The sequence below is a fragment of the Ranitomeya variabilis genome, chromosome 2 (assembly GCF_051348905.1).
Source record: "Ranitomeya variabilis isolate aRanVar5 chromosome 2, aRanVar5.hap1, whole genome shotgun sequence".
Taxonomy (NCBI): domain Eukaryota; kingdom Metazoa; phylum Chordata; class Amphibia; order Anura; family Dendrobatidae; genus Ranitomeya; species Ranitomeya variabilis.
In genome coordinates, this window is record NC_135233.1 from 1,104,546,898 (window position 1) to 1,104,563,226 (window position 16,329).

General features: G+C 52.3%; 1 protein-coding gene across 4 annotated transcripts in view; it reads left to right on the forward strand.

Annotated features, from left to right (window-relative positions):
• DNMT3A (DNA methyltransferase 3 alpha) overlaps positions 1–16,329 on the forward strand; it is a 206,130-nt gene that overhangs the window by 178,525 nt on the left and 11,276 nt on the right. For 3 of the 4 annotated variants that reach the window (XM_077291889.1, XM_077291893.1, XM_077291892.1), the window contains 12 exons: positions 153–309; positions 409–555; positions 1,643–1,687; positions 2,808–2,887; positions 3,039–3,151; positions 8,070–8,253; positions 8,348–8,432; positions 8,513–8,658; positions 8,758–8,848; positions 14,034–14,182; positions 14,271–14,356; positions 15,133–15,202. In XM_077291889.1, the coding sequence (XP_077148004.1) occupies positions 153–309; positions 409–555; positions 1,643–1,687; positions 2,808–2,887; positions 3,039–3,151; positions 8,070–8,253; positions 8,348–8,432; positions 8,513–8,658; positions 8,758–8,848; positions 14,034–14,182; positions 14,271–14,356; positions 15,133–15,202 (1,353 nt within the window). The remainder of the gene's footprint in view (positions 1–152; positions 310–408; positions 556–1,642; positions 1,688–2,807; positions 2,888–3,038; positions 3,152–8,069; positions 8,254–8,347; positions 8,433–8,512; positions 8,659–8,757; positions 8,849–14,033; positions 14,183–14,270; positions 14,357–15,132; positions 15,203–16,329) is intronic. The other variant, XM_077291890.1, reaches the window with a different exon arrangement.

Genomic DNA, 16,329 nt, shown 5'->3' on the forward strand with positions numbered 1-16,329 from the left:
CCTGTGCCCCTCACACTTTCTTGGCTGTCAGCCATATTGTTTTCCATGGTCACGCCCAGGAATCGCCCGTCTGCCTGTGACCCCGTCTGGCCCTCTTCTAGCGCTCCCTGCCACCACTTCCTGCGTCTCACCTTCGCCCCATTTCCCTGCAGGTGGCCAGCACAAGGGCCAGGAAGGCTTTCCCATCATGCCCCGAGAATGACGAGAGCGACACCTCCAAGTCTGTAGACATTCAGAACAAGCAGATGATCGAGTGGGCGCTGGGCGGCTTCCAGCCATCGGGGCCCAAGGGCCTGGAGCCCCCGGAGGGTGAGAGACGGCAGGTGTCTGCTGGAAGACGGGTGACATGGGATGGTGGGCATGCGCCCCCTACTGTTCATCCTGTTTACCCTTTCATTTTGTCTGCAGAGGAACGCAACCCCTACAAAGAGGTCTACACTGAGATCTGGGTGGAACCCGAAGCCGCGGCTTATGCCCCTCCCCCTCCTGCGAAGAAACCCCGAAAAAGCACAGAGAAGCCCAAGGTCAAAGAAATCATCGATGAGCGGACTCGAGGTACGACGGGGGCAGCGCCGCGTGCAGAGGTGGATCTAGAAGAGCAGCGCCCACAAGTTCAGTGTCTCCCCGCCCCCTGCCGGTTCGGTGTCTCCCCGCCCCCTGCCGGTTCGGTGTCTCCCCGCCCCCTGCCGGTTCGGTGTCTCCCCGCCCCCTGTCGGTTCGGTGTCTCCCCGCCCCCTGTCGGTTCGGTGTCTCCCCGCCCCCTGTCGGTTCGGTGTCTCCCCGCCCCCTGTCGGTTCGGTGTCTCCCCGCCCCCTGTCGGTTCGGTGTCTCCCCGCCCCCTGTCGGTTCGGTGTCTCCCCGCCCCCTGTCGGTTCGGTGTCTCCCCGCCCCCTGTCGGTTCGGTGTCTCCCCGCCCCCTGTCGGTTCGGTGTCTCCCCGCCCCCTGCCGGTTCGGTGTCTCCCCGCCCCCTGCCGGTTCGGTGTCTCCCCGCCCCCTGCCGGTTCGGTGTCTCCCCGCCCCCTGCCGGTTCGGTGTCTCCCCGCCCCCTGCCGGTTCGGTGTCTCCCCGCCCCCTGCCGGTTCGGTGTCTCCCCGCCCCCTGCCGGTTCGGTGTCTCCCCGACCCCTGCCGGTTCGGTGTCTCCCCGACCCCGGCCGGTTCGGTGTCTCCCCGCCCCCGGCCGGTTCGGTGTCTCCCCGCCCCCGGCCGGTTCGGTGTCTCCCCGACCCCTGCCGGTTCGGTGTCTCCCCGACCCCTGCCGGTTCGGTGTCTCCCCGACCCCTGCCGGTTCGGTGTCTCCCCGACCCCTGCCGCTTCGGTGTCTCCCCGACCCCTGCCGCTTCGGTGTCTCCCCGCCCCCTGCCGCTTCGGTGTCTCCCCGCCCCCTGCCGCTTCGGTGTCTCCCCGCCCCCTGCCGCTTCGGTGTCTCTCCGCCCCCTGCCGCTTCGGTGTCTCCCCGCCCCCCGCCGCTTCGGTGTCTCTCCGCCCCCCGCCGCTTCGGTGTCTCCCCGCCCCCCGCCGGTTCGGTGTTTCCCCGCCCCCCTCCGGGTCAGTGTCTCCCCACCCCCCGCCGGGTCAGTGTCTGTGGAAATCAGATCTCATCTCTTTTACTCCTGATTCTTCGGTGCTTTGCCTTTTGCAGAAAGGTTGGTGTATGAAGTGCGTCAGAAGTGTCGGCACATCGAGGGTAAGTGCAGTAACAGATCTCCTGGGGTCATGTGATCAGCTCGTATTTTACCCACCATGTCATCACTCTTCACCTCCCGGCCTCTGAAAAAACGAGAACAAAAGAACCGAAATGATGCCCAATACTTTGCTAAATAGTAGTATTTATTGAGGATATAGAACAACGTGGGGGGGACAAAATACCAAAAAGGGCGCTATACCAGGTGACGACGACAAAGATTACAATGTACCGTGGTAACACATGAAAATAGACTGGTTGAAGTATTTAATTAAAGGCAAATTCTTATAGCCCACTAATTATTTCCATATGTAAATGCCACAGCTGGAATAGGAATCGGTGAAAAGCTGGTGTGACCGGTAAATGTAAGGATACATAGGTAAATAAAGTGCTGGTGCAGACATGCTAAAGGCCTGAGCAGCCAATTCATAAGCAGGCAAAAATTAAATACATACAGTTATGTGCTGCTGACTTATCATAATAAGTCACACATAAGGCCGCATGATAATTACCTGTTGCTTGTGCGAAAGACGTCCTCTGGATGCGCCCTACCCCAACGCGTGTTTCAGCGTCTGCCTTCGTCAGACCTCCTGGCCTCTGTTATGTAGGGATCTCGGCCTCCACATGTCCCGGCCTCTGTCATGTAGGGATCTCGGCCTCCACATGTCCCGGCCTCTGTCATGTAGGGATCTCGGCCTCCACATGTCCGGCCTCAGTCATGTAGGGATCTCGGCCTCCACATGTCCGGCCTCAGTTATGTAAGGATCTCATCCTCCACATGTCCCGGCCTCTGTTATGTAAGGATCTCATCCTCCACATGTCCCAGCCTCATTTATGTAGGGATCTCGGCCTCCACATATCCCGGCCTCTTATGGAAGGGTCCCGGCCTCTGATATGTAGGGATCCCAGCCTCCACCTGTCCCAACCCCAGTTATGTAGGGATCCCAGCCTCCACATGTTCTGGCCTCAGTTATATAAGGATCCCAGCCTCCACAAGTCCCAGCCTCTGTTATGTAGGGATCCCAGCCTCCCCATGTCCCGGCCTCTGTCTTGTAGGGATCCTGGCCTCTGTTATGGAAGGATCCCGGCCTCTGATCAGAGGGCTGTTTCTGCTTGTTTCCAGATATCTGCATCTCTTGCGGCAGTTTGATCGTTAGTCTAGAGCACCCACTATTTATTGGGGGAATGTGCCAAAACTGCAAGGTAAGAAGGAAGGACAAAAAACTGTCAGTAAGAGCGGAGCAGGAATGTCTCTGGTGTGAGGAGGAAACCGTCAGTAGTTTGGGAGGAGAGGGCACTGTGTGTGGCAGGAGCTATGCTGGTGTAATTGTGAGATCTTTTCCTGCCTTTTCAGAACTGCTTTTTAGAGTGCGCATACCAGTATGACGACGACGGATACCAGTCCTACTGCACCATCTGCTGTGGAGGACGGGAGGTGCTCATGTGCGGCAACAATAACTGCTGCAGGTGAGAGCAGCACACCCAGGAGCTCATCCTCATGGGACATGACCTCTGGTGACCTACAAAACTGATCTGCGTGTCTAGACCTGGAGGGAACGTGGTTAGTCTTTGGTCCCCGTGGAAACGTGGTTAGTGTCTAGTCCTAGCGGGAACGTGGCTAGTCTCTGGTCCTCGTGGAAAAGTGGTTAGTGTCTGGTCCTGGTGAAAATGTGGTTAGCGTTTGGTGGTGGTAGGAACATGGTTAGCGTCTGGTCCTGGTGGGAACTTGTTTACTGTCTGGTCCTGGTGGGAATGTGGCTAGCGTCTGATCCTGTTGGGAACTTGTTTACCGTCTTGTCGTGGTGGGAATGTGGCTAGTTTCTGGCCCTGGTAGGAACTTGTTTACTGTCTGGTCATGGTGGGAATGTGGCTAGCGTCTGGTTCTTCTGGGAACTTGTTTACTGTCTGGTCCTGTTGGCAATGTGGCTAGCTTCAGGTGGTCGTGGAAACTTGTTGACCTTCTGGTGCTGATGGGAACTTGCTTACTATCTGGTCATCATGGGAATGTTGCAAGTGTCTGGTCCTGGTGGGAACTTGTTTACCGTCTGGTCCTGGTGGGAATGTGGCTAGCGTCAGGTGCTGGTGGAAACTTGTTTACCGTCTGGTTCTGGTGGGAACTTGCTTACTATCTGGTCCTTCTGGGAATGTGGCAAGCAGCTGGTCCTGGTGGTAAGTTGTTTACTGTCTGGTCCTGGTGGGAACTTGCTTACTATCTGGTCCTAGTGGGAATGTGGCAAGCGTCTGGTCCTGGTGGGAACTTGCTTACTATCTGGTCATGGTGGGAATGTTGCTAGCTCCTGGTCCTGGTGGAAGCTTGTTTACCGTTTGGTCCTGATGGGAATGTGGCTAGCATCTGGTCCTGGTTTGAACTTGTTTACCGTCTGGTCCTGGTAGGAACTTGCTTACCATCTGGTCCTGGTGGTAATGTGGCTAGCATCTGGTCGTGGTGGGAATGTGGCTAGCGTCTGGTCCTGGTGGAAATGTGGCTTGTATCTGGTCCTTGTGGGAACTTGTCTCATGGTTAGGACAAGGTTAATGTCCTGTTCTCTCAGGGTTAATGTTGTTAGCCTCTCTTTCAAATGGGAGGGCTATTTATACTCGCTCCTAACCTGGTATCCTTGTCAGCTATAGGTTTTCTGCAGTCTGTATGCTTGACCTCTGAAGTTTGTGCTGGCTTGCATAGTGTCTTGCTTGCTGTGCTTTACTCTATTCATTTTCCTGGATTACTGGCTTGGCTTCTGACTATTCCCTGACTCCCTGTTGGTATCTTGTAATCTCCTGGCTACAACCTCTGCTTGTTTCACTGTTCTTTTATGCTTGTCCCTGCTCTGTTCCCCCAGCGTCTAGCCCCGCCCCCTGACTTCCTCCCACTCTGTCACATGGTCTAAAGTCCCGTTGCTTTACCTGATCACTCTGTCTCATGTGTAAGGTCCCGTTGGTGATCATGTTAGTTACCCGGTGTCTGGTCCAGTTTCCCCTGCAGCATTAATACCCGGGTATTGTGACATTTGTTTACCGTTTGGTCCTGGTGGGAACTTGTTTACTGTCAGGTGCTGGTGGAAACTTGTTTATCGTCTTGTCCTGCTGGGAACTTGATTTCTATCTGGTCCTGGCGGGAAAGTAGCAAGCGTCTTGTCCTGATGGGAACTTGTTTACCATCTGGTCCTGGTGGGAACTTGCTTACTATCTGGTTGTGGTGGGAATGTTGCTAGCGTCTGGTCCTGGTGCGACCTTGTTTACCGTCTGGTCCTCGTAGGAACTTGCGAACCATCTGGTCCTGGTGGTATTGTGGCTAGCATCTGGTCCTGGTGAGAACTTGTTTACCGTCTGGTCCTGGTGAGAATGTGACTAGTGTCTGTTCTTGGTAGGAACTTGCTTACCGTCTGGTCGTGGTGGGAATGTGGCTACCATCTGGTCCTGGTAGGAACTTTTTTACCGTCTGGTCCTGGTGAGAATGTGGCTAGTGTCTGGTCCTGGTAGGAATTTGCTTACCATCCATCTGGTCCTGGTGATAATGTGGCTAGCCTTTGGTCCTGGTGAGAACTTGTTTACCGTTTGGTTGTGGTGGGAATGTGGCTAGCATCTAGTACTGGTAGGAACTTGCTTACCATCTGGTTCTGGTGGGAATGTGACTAGTGTCTGGTCCTGGTGGAAACTTTCTTACCGTCTGGTCCTGGTGGGATGTTGTTTACTGTCTGGTTGTGGTGGAAACTTGTTTACCGTCTGGTCCTGGTGGGAATGTGGCTTGTATCTGGTCCTGGTGGGAACTTGTTTACCGTCTTGTCCTGGTGGGAACTTGTTTACCGTCTGGTCCTGGTGGGAAATTGTTTAACGTCTGGTCCTAGTGGGACCTTGTTTACCGTCTGGTACTGGTGGGATCTTGTTTACTGTCTGGTCCTGGTGGTAACTTGTTTGCCATCTTGTCCTGATGGGAGCTTGTTTATCGTCTGGTCATGGTGGGAATGTGGCTAGCATTTGGTCCTGGTGGGAACTTGTTTGTCTGGTCTTGGTAGGAATGTGGCTAGTGTCAGGTCCTGGTAGGAACTTGCTTACTGTCTGGTCGTGGTGGGAATGTGGCTTGTTTCTGGTCCTTGTGGGAACTTGTCTACCGTTTGGTCCTGGTGAGAACTTGTTTATCGTCTGGTCCTAGTGGGACCTTGTTTACCGTCAGGCCCTGGTGGGATCTTGTATACTGTTTGGTCGTGGTGGTAGTAGTTTGTTTACCGTCTGGTTGTGGTGGGTATGTGGCTAGTGTCTGGTCCTGGTGGGAACTTGTTTACCGTCTGGTCCTGGTGGAAGCTTGTTTAATGTCTGGTTCTGGTGGGAACTTGTTTACCGTCTGGTCCTGGTGGGAACTTGTTTACCGTCTGGTCCTGGTGTAATCTTGTTTACTGTCTGGTCGTGGTGGTAATTTGTTTACCGTCTAGTTGTGGTGGGTATGTGGCTAGCGTCTGGTCCTGGTGGAAACTTGTTTACCGTCTGGTCCTGGTAGGAATGTGGCTTGTATCTGGTCCTTGTGGGAACTTGTCTACCGTTTGGTCCTGGTGGGAACTTGTTTACCGTCTGGCCCTGGTGGGAACTTGTTTACTGTCTGGTCCTGGTGGGACCTTGTTTACCATCTGGTCCTGGTGGGATCTTGTTTACTGTCTGGTCTTTTTGGTGGGTATGTGGCTAGCGTCCGGTCCTGGTGGAAACTTGTTTATCGTCTGGTCCTGGTAGGAATGTGGCTAGTATGTGGTCCTTGAGGGAACTTGTTTACTGTCTGGTCCTGGTGGGAACTTGTTTACCATCTGGTTGTGGTTGGTATGTGGATAGCTTCTGGTCCTGGTGGGAATGTGGCTAGCATCTGGTCCTGGTGGGAACTTGTTTACCGTCTGGTCCTGTGGGAATGTGGCTAGCACTGGTCCTGGTGGGATCTTGTTTACTGTCTGGTCGTGGTGGTAATTTGTTTACCGTATGGTTGTGGTGGGTATGTGGCTAGTGTCTGGTCCTGGTGGAAACTTATTTACCATCTGGTCCTGGTAGGAATTTGGCTTGTATCTGGTCCTTGTGGGAACTTGTTTACTGTCTGGTCCTGGTGGGATCTTGTTTACTGTCTGGTCCTGGTGGTATCTTGTTTACCGTGTGGTCCTGGTGGGAACTTGTTTTCCGTCTTGTCCTGGTGGGAGCTTGTTTACCGTCTGATCTTTGTGGGAATGTGGCTAGCATTCGGTCCTGGTGGGAACATGTTTATCATCTGGTCCTGTTAGGAATGTGGCAAGCATCAGTTCCTGGTGGGAACTTGTTTACTGTCTGGTCCTGGTGGGAATGTGGCTTGTATCTGGTCCTTGTGGAACCTTGTTTACTGTCTGGTCCTGGTGGGATATTGTTTACTGTCTGGTCCTGATGGGAGCTTGTTTACCGTCTGGTCCTGGTGGGATATTGTTTACTGTCTGGTCCTGATGGGAGCTTGTTTACCGTCTGGTCCTGGTGAGAACTTGTTTACCGACTTGTCCTGGTAGGAGTTTGTTTACCGTCTGGTCCTGGTGGGATCTTGTTTACTGTCTGGTCCTGATGGCATCTTGTTTTCCGTCTTGTCCTGGTGGGAGCTTGTTTACCATCTGGTCGTGGTGGGAATGTGGTTAGCATCTGGTTCTGGTGGGAACTTGCTTACCGTCTTTTCCTGGTGGGAATGTGGCTAGCGTCTGATCCTGGTGGGAACTTGTTTACTGTCTGGTCCTGGTGGGAATGTAGCTTGTATCTGGTCCTTGTGGAACCTTGTTTACAGTCTGGTCCTGATGGGATATTGTTTACTGTCTTGTCCTGGTGGGAGCTTGTTTACCGTCTGGTCGTGGTGGGAATGTGGCTAGCATTTGGTCCTGGTGGGAACTTGTTTATCGTCTGGTCCTGGTAGGAATGTGGCTAGCATCATGCCCTGGTAGGAACTTGCTTACCGTCTGGTCGTAGTGGGAATGTGGTTAGCATCTGGTCCTGGTGGGAACTTGATTAGCGTCTTTTCCTGGTGGGAACTTGCTTACCGTCTTGTGCTGTGGGAATGTGGCTAGTGTCTGATCCTGGCGGAAACTTGTTTACCTTCTGTTCCTAATGGGAATGTGGCTAGCGTTTGGTCCTGGTGGGAAGTTGTTTACTGTTTGGTTGTGGTTGGTATGTGGCTAGCTTCTGGTGCTGTGGGAATGTGGCTAGCATCTGGTCCTGATGGGAACTTGTTTACCGTTTGGTTGTGGTGGGAATGTGGCTAACGTCTGGTCCTGGTGGGAACTTGTTTACCTTCTGGTCCTGGTGGGAACTTGTTTACTGTCTAGTCCTGGTGGGAATGTGGCTAGCATCTGCTCCTGGAGGGTACTTGCTTGGTGTCTAATTTTGCCCTGGTCTTCCTCTCCTCCAGGTGCTTCTGTGTGGAGTGTGTGGACTTGTTGGTGGGACCAGGTGCAGCTCAGGCAGCTATAAAAGAAGACCCCTGGAACTGCTACATGTGTGGACACAAGGGCATTTACGGGTTGCTTCGAAGACGAGATGACTGGCCGACTCGTTTACAGCTCTTCTTCGCCAACAACCATGACCAAGAATTTGTGAGTATGGAGCCCTGATCCCTGCAGACCCCACCGGAACGGTTCTGCGGGCAGCTCGCTGAATGACTCTCACCACTTTCCTCCTGTCTTCCAGGAGCCACCAAAGCTTTATCCGCCTATCTCAGCCGAGAAGAGGAAGCCGGTCCGAGTACTCTCCTTATTTGATGGCATTGCAACAGGTGATCTTCTAGTTCTCATGCCATCTAACAGGTCCAAGCACCATGACCGGATCACCTAACAACGGATCTCTCATCCCCAGGTCTATTGGTGCTAAAGGATCTTGGGATCCAGATAGACCGGTACATTGCCTCCGAGGTGTGCGAAGACTCCATCACGGTGGGAATGGTTCGACATCAGGGCAAGATCATGTACGTCGGTGACGTGAGGAACATTACCCGCAAACATGTGAGTCCTCGCTAGACACGGGCCCCATGGAAACCATCACCAAGCTGCTACTGAGTCCTGGGGCCCCACCACTAATGCTCCTCTCCCATCGCTCCACAGATTCAGGAATGGGGCCCCTTTGACCTGGTGATCGGGGGAAGTCCGTGTAACGACCTTTCCATTGTGAACCCAGCACGGAAAGGTCTGTTCGGTATGTGGCTGTGTGTGGACGTAGGCCGGGGGTCTGGTATAAAGTATTCGCGCCCCTCATAGCCGGCTGTGCCGTAATACGGGTATAACGACGCTGCACCACACTGACCCCTAGTGGCCGAGTTCTCAAACCGCAGGACATCTCTGATCTCCTTCATGTCTGTGTGATGTAGGTTTGTTACAGTGTATCGTGAAGACAATTATCAGCAGCCATGGAGATCTCCTGTCCTGATGGTTTGTTACAGTGTGTCAGTGCAGGGATCAGTCAGCAGGGGAGATCTCCTGTACTTATGGATTGTTACAGTGTGTCAGTGCAGGGATCAGTCAGTAGCGGAGATCTCCTGTGCTGATGGTTTGTTACAATGTGTCGGTGCAGACCAGTCATTGCCCCCTAGGTCCGGATATGACGCCTTTATACAACGGTCCGCCTCTGACCTGTATGTTCCTGTCTATGATGGGTATAATGGGGGTCTCCGCCTCTGACCCGTATGTTCCTGTCTATGATGGGGTATAATGGGGGTCTCCGCCTCTGACCCGTATGTTCCTGTCTATGATGGGTATAATGGGGGTCTCCGCCTCTGACCCGTATGTTCCTGTCTATGATGGGTATAATGGGGGTCTCCGCCTCTGACCCGTATGTTCCTGTCTATGATGGGTATAATGGGGGTCTCCGCCTCTGACCCGTATGTTCCTGTCTATGATGAGTATATTGGGGGTCTCCGCCTCTGACCCGTATGTTGCTGTCTATGATGGGGTATAATGGGGGTCTCCGCCTCTGACCCGTATGTTCCTGTCTATGATGGGTATAATGGGGGTCTCCGCCTCTGACCCGTATGTTCCTGTCTATGATGGGGTATAATGGGGGTCTCCGCCTCTGACCCGTATGTTCCTGTCTATGATGAATATATTGGGGGTCTCCGCCTCTGACCCGTATGTTCCTGTCTATGATGGGGTATAATGGGGGTCTCCGCCTCTGACAGTATGTTCCTGTCTATTATGGGGTATAATGGGTGTCACGGGGTCCTACTCCGGTATCACACAATCAACAGCGCAAGAGAATAGTAAACAATTCCAAGACCTTTATTTAGGCAAAACATGAAAGGTCCATATATACGATCCATCACACAAAGGATTAAATATTCCAGAACACAAATGCAGTTCAGTTACAGAATAAACGTCCAACAATCCAGCACAGAGGATAAAAGTCCATATTCCCTTCTTTCTCTCTGATATGCTCTTCACATCCAGGTTCCACACAAGACTGATCTGTGTCTCACCTTCCTGATATTTTAAGTCTCCCTCCTCATTCACAGGTCAGGAGGGGGAAGGTAGCAGGGGCTCATTGTTTCAACAAGCTAGGTCAACATGTCATTAGCATATTAGCAAACAACATTATTCACTGACCCTGTGGAGAGATAACAGTACAGGAATGTGGGGAGAATATCAGATGGCAAATAACAACTCAACACAAATGTAAACAAGCAAAACAGAAATATACACAAAATGATACCCACATAGCATATCACACCATCACAACCTGTCCCCCCTCATAATAAGTGAGCACGCCATTAGGTCTACACAGACCTCTGTCCTGCTCACTTTAGTCCACTTTGCTCCACTGTTTACAGTTCCTTGTACAGTGGCAGGGGTTGCAATAATCATGAGCACTTGTCCATAAATTACCGGGTCCTGGCTTTATGGTCATACCAGGCTTTTTGACTGGACTGGGCCGTTCGCTGATGTTCATTAGCCAAGGTAGCTAGCTGGGCGAGACAGTCTCTGAACTCTACAACGTAGGGAATGATGGGCGTTACGGTATCTGCGTTATCTCCCTTCAATTGTTCTTTCAGAAAAAGGTGAGGCCCACGGACCTTCTGCTCCCACAAAATGACTTTGCAACTCCCCAATGTCATTTCCAAGGAGGATATCTGCAGGAAGTCCTCCCATAACGCCAATCCAACACAGTTTTTCTCCAAAACCGAAATCCAAACGTACCAAAGCTCTATGTATATATTTGCGGACACCCCCCGCCAGGACAATGGGAATTCCTGGGCCCTGGTGAATTGCCTTGGGTCGAACCACACGGGGGTCAGCAATAGTCAGGAATGCCCCAGTGTCTCTAAATCCCGACACTTTGTATCCAACAATTAAGACATCCTGCAGGTGGCAATGCCGTTGCTGTGTATTTCTGATGGACAAAGGCCGGGGTCCATACACTCTAGGAGGGGTATCTATGGTGCCGTGGTCCACTCTGGTGGGGGTGATGGTAGCTCTTCCTCAGGTGGGATGGAGTGCACAAGATGCACTGGACGAGGTGGGGCTACGTGGAGCTCCCTCCGAATCCTTGAGGGACAGCCTGACTGCAAATGTCCAGGTTGCCCACACCCGTAACATCTCCTCTCTGTGATACCCCCAGGTCGTGGTCGGAACTGTTGGGGCCCAGGATTGTGAGCTGTGATTGTCATCGGCCTGCGGCTGGGTGGAGGGGCAGATATAATCGGAGGGGGACGGGGCGCAGGAGAAGGCCGTGGTTCATTGTCCAGAAGCCTCCTCCATTGTGGTCGGATAGTAAGGGCATCATCGGCCAGGGCTGCAGCTCTATCCACGGTGCACGGCGTGCGCGCCCGGACCCATTCCCGTACCTCTGCGGGGCATTTGGCAAGAAATTGTTCTGTAAGGAACGCCTGCATAACATCTTCCTGAGTAAAGGCATTTTCTGCTTCCAGCCATCTCCGACATGCCTGGGAGATCTTATGTGCATACATCCTAAACGATCCCCCCGTAGTGCATGGGAGGTCTCGGAATTTGGCTTTATATGAGTCTGGGGTGATAGCATGGTAATCCAGGATAGTCTGCTTTACAATGCTATAATCCCGATTCCGCTGTGAGTCAATGGTTCGGTAAGCCTCCGCCAGGCTACCGTTCAGGAGTCCCACTAACAAACGCATCCAGCCAGAGTGGGGCACCTCCATCACAGCACACTGTTGCTCAAAGTCCTTGAAGAACCCCTCCACATCTCCGGAAGCCTCATCAAATGGCTTAAACTCTGTCCGGGTGATCCGTACAGGCTCCCGGATCGTTGGGTTTACATTCCACATTGCATTACTCCCTATTTCAAGCTCCATTGCTTCTTGTCTCCGCTGTGCCCAGCGGGCAGCCTCCTCCTTGTACTCCTGAGAGACGCCTGGGCCCAGAACCGCCATCTCTCTCTTCGTACCACACCACCCACTGGGGTTGGGGTCCTCGTCTCCAGTGCTCGTTTTTCAGACATATGGGAGTAGGTGGTCTGGCTAGCACCCACCAGTAGGTCAAGTAAGGTCTCTTTAGTCAGTCCCTGGTAGTTCAGGCCCAAGTCTCTGGCTCTCTCCTGTAAACTGGATACAGTCCAACTTCTGTACTCACTCTGTGTGTGGTTCTCCATTAGGTTACGCTCTGTTGATCCCGCTGCTGCCACCAGTTGTCACAGGTTCCTTCTCCGGTACCACACAATCAACAGAGCAAGAGAGTAGTCAACAATTCCAAGACCTTTATTTAGGCAAAACACGAAAGGTCCATATACGGTCCACCACACAAAGGATTAAATATTCCATAACATAAATGCAGTTCAGTTACAGAATAAATGTCCAACAATCCAGCACAGAGGATAACAGTCCATATTCCCTTCTTTCTCTCTGATATGCTCTTCACATCCAGGTTCCACACAAGACTGATCTGTGTGAATAATGTTGTTTGCTAATATGCTAATGACATGTTGACTTAAAGCCCCGTCTCACATAGCGATTTACCAACGATCACGACCAGCGATACGACCTGGCCGTGATCGTTGGTAAGTCGCTGTGTGGTCGCTGGGGAGCTGTCACACAGACAGCTCTCTCCAGCGACCAACGATCAGGGGAACGACTTCGGCATCGTTGAAACTGTCTTCAACGATGCCGAAGTCCCCCTGCAGCACCCGGGTAACCAGGGTAAACATCGGGTTACTAAGCGCAGGGCCGAGCTTAGTAACCCGATGTTTACCCTGGTTACCAGCGTAAATGTAAAAAATAACAAACAGTACATACTCGCCTTCTGATGTCCGTCAGGTCCCTTGCCGTCTGCTTCCTGCTCTGAGTGCCGTACAGTGAGAGCAGAGCACAGCGGTGACGTCACTGCTGTGCTGTGCTCTCACTGTACGGTGGCACTCAGAGCAGGAAGCAGACGGCAAGGGACCTGACGGACATCAGAAGGCGAGTATGTACTGTTTGTTATTTTTTACATTTACGCTGGTAACCAGGGTAAACATCGGGTTACTAAGCGCGGCCCTGCGCTTAGTAACCCGATGTTTACCCTGGTTACCAGTGAAGACATCGCTGGATCGGTGTCACACACACCGACTCAGCGCTGTCAGCGGGACCTCAACGACCAAAAAAAGGTCCAGGCCATTCCGACACGACCAGCGATCTCACAGCAGGGGCCTGATCGCTGGTACGTGTCACACATAGCGAGATCGCTACTGAGGTCGCTGTTGCGTCACAAAACTTGTGACTCAGCAGCGATCTCGCTAGCGATCTCGCTATGTGAGACGGGGCCTTTAGCTTGTTGAGACAATGAGCCCCTGAGACCTTCCCCCTCCTGACCTGTGAATGAGAGATAACAGTACAGGAATGTGGGGAGAATATCAGATGGCAAATAACTCAACACCATGAAAACAAGCAAAACAGAAATATACACAAAATGATACCCACATAGCATATCACACCATCATAATGGGGGTCTCCGCCTCTGACCCCTATGTTCCTGTCTATAATGGGTATAATGGGGGTCTCCGCCTCTGACCCGTATGTTCCTGTCTATGATGGGTATAATGGGGGTCTCTGCCTCTGACCCGTATGTTCCTGTCTATGATGAGTATAATGGGGGTCTTCGCCTCTGACCCGTATGTTCCTGTCTATGATGGGGTATAATGGGGGTCTCCGCCTCTGACCCGTATGTTCCTGTCTTTGATGCGGTATAATGGGGGTCTCCGCCTCTGACCCGTATGTTCCTGTCTATGATGGGGTATAATGGGGGTCTCCGCCTCTGACCCGTATGTTCCTGTCTATGATGGTGTATAATGGGGGTCTCCGCCTCTGACCCATATGCTCCTGTCTATGATGGGGTATATTGGGGGGTCTCAGCCCCTGACGACCTCTCCTGCTTTACCCCAGAGGGCACAGGACGCCTCTTCTTTGAGTTTTACCGTCTGCTCCATGAAGCTCGGCCGAAGGAAGGAGATGATCGGCCGTTCTTCTGGCTGTTTGAGAACGTGGTGGCCATGGGCATCAGTGATAAAAGGGACATATCCCGCTTTCTAGAGGTAAGATGTGGGGGGCTGGTGTTTGGCGGTCCTGTCTTGCTCCAGTGTCGGGGTCTGTGATTACTCATTCTCCTTTTTTCCCTTTCAGTCAAACCCGGTGATGATCGATGCCAGAGAGGTGTCTGCAGCGCACAGGGCCCGCTACTTCTGGGGCAACCTGCCGGGCATGAACAGGTGGGTGTCATGGTGGGGGTCCTGTCACATCGTCAGCTCTGCCGGCATTGTGTATGGGGGCCCTGCCTGCATTGTGTATGGGTTCCCTGCCTGCGTTGTGTATGGGTTCCCTGCCTGCGTTGTGTATGGGTTCCCTGCCAGCATTGTGTATGGGGGGGCCCTGCCTGCGTTGTGTATGGGGGGCCCTGCCTGCGTTGTGTATGGGGGGGCCCTGCCTGCCTTGTGTATGGGGGGCCCTGCCTGCATTGTGTATGGGTTCCCTGCCTGCCTTGTGTATGGGGGGCCCTGCCTGCATTGTGTATGGGGGGCCCTGCCGGCATTGTTTATGGGGGCCCTGCCGGCATTGTGTATGGGGGGCCCTGCTGCCAGTGTCTATGGGGGTCCTACTGCCAGTGTCTATGGGGGCCCTGCCGGCATTGTGTATGGGGGGCCCTGCCTGCATTGTGTATGGCGGCCCTGCCGGCATTGTGTATGGGGGCCCCTGCCAGCATTGTGTATGGGGGGGCCCCGCTGCCAGTGTCTATGGGGGCCCTGCCGGCATTGTGTATGGGGGCCCTGCCGCCAGTGTGTATGGGGGCCAGTGCCAGTGTCTATGGGGGTTTTGCCGGCATTGTGTATGGGAGCCCCTGCCGCCAGTGTGTATGGGGGGCCCTGCTTCCACTGCATTTGTGGGCAGTTTGGGTTATTACAATGTGTCGCCGTCTTCCTCTCGCACGGTGTGAGGCCATGTCACTGCGCCATTTCTGTACTGACCGCCTGTTTTCCTGCATTTTTAGGCCTCTGGTCTCTACAATCAATGACCGCCTGGACTTACAGGACTGTCTGGAGCACGGCAGGATAGCGAAGGTGAGGAGGAGGTGTCCCCCACCTGTGGTGTCCCCCACCTGTGGTGTCCCCCACCTGTGATGTCCCCCATTTCTGTTTATCCCAATCCTTCAGTGCTTCCCAAAGGGAAACTCCATTAACCCCTTCCCAGCATTTGCAGTAGATATACGTCATGGCGATTGCCCACTCATAGCGGGGTGTGCACAGGCGACCTCCACCGGGTGATCAGCATCCACCACAGCTGACCCCCGGCTGTCGCTGCTTGTTACACCATGTGCAGAGCGCCGGTCTCCGGCATAGCAGGGTGATAACATTGATCAGAGTTATGAAATTCCCACAAAATAATAACAAAAAAATTTATTGTACCCTTAAAAAGTACAGATATGTGGTATTGCCGCATCCGGAACAACCCGACCTATAAAACTGGCACACTAGTTAACCCCTTCAGTGAACACTAAGAAAAAAAAAAGGCAACTTATACTTTATCATCATACAACCAAACAAAATGCGATCAAAAGACGAGCGTGAATAACCATGGTACCCCTGAAAACGTCATCTTGTCCTGCAAAAACAAGCCGCCATGTAGCATCATCAGCGAAAAATACAAAAATTTATAGCTCTCAGAATAAAGCGATGCAATAATAATTTTTTCTAGAAATGAGATTTTATTGTTTAAAAGCGCCAAAACATAAAAAAAAACTATATAAATGAGGTATCGCTGTCATCATACTCTGACCCGAAGAATAAAACTGCCTTATCAATATTACCACACGCGGAACGGTATAAAAAAACGAGTTGCTGAATTTCTGGTTTTTGTTCATTCTGTTTCCCAAAAATCAGTAATAGAAAGCGATCAAAAAATGTTATGTGCCCGAAAATGATACCATTAAAAACGTCAACTCGTCCCACAAAAAAAACATGTGAAAAATTAGTTTTATTTTTTACGCCGTTCCTCGAGTGGTAAAAGTGACTAGACGACGTTATTCTTTGGGTCGGTGCAATTACAGCGATACCGGATTTATATTGGGTTTTTATGTTTGTCTGCTGTCACACACTAAAAGACAACACATTTTGAGAGCTACAATTTTTCCATATTTTGGCCCACAGAGTCATGTGAGGGCTTGCTGTTGATTTGTTATTCTGCCTCC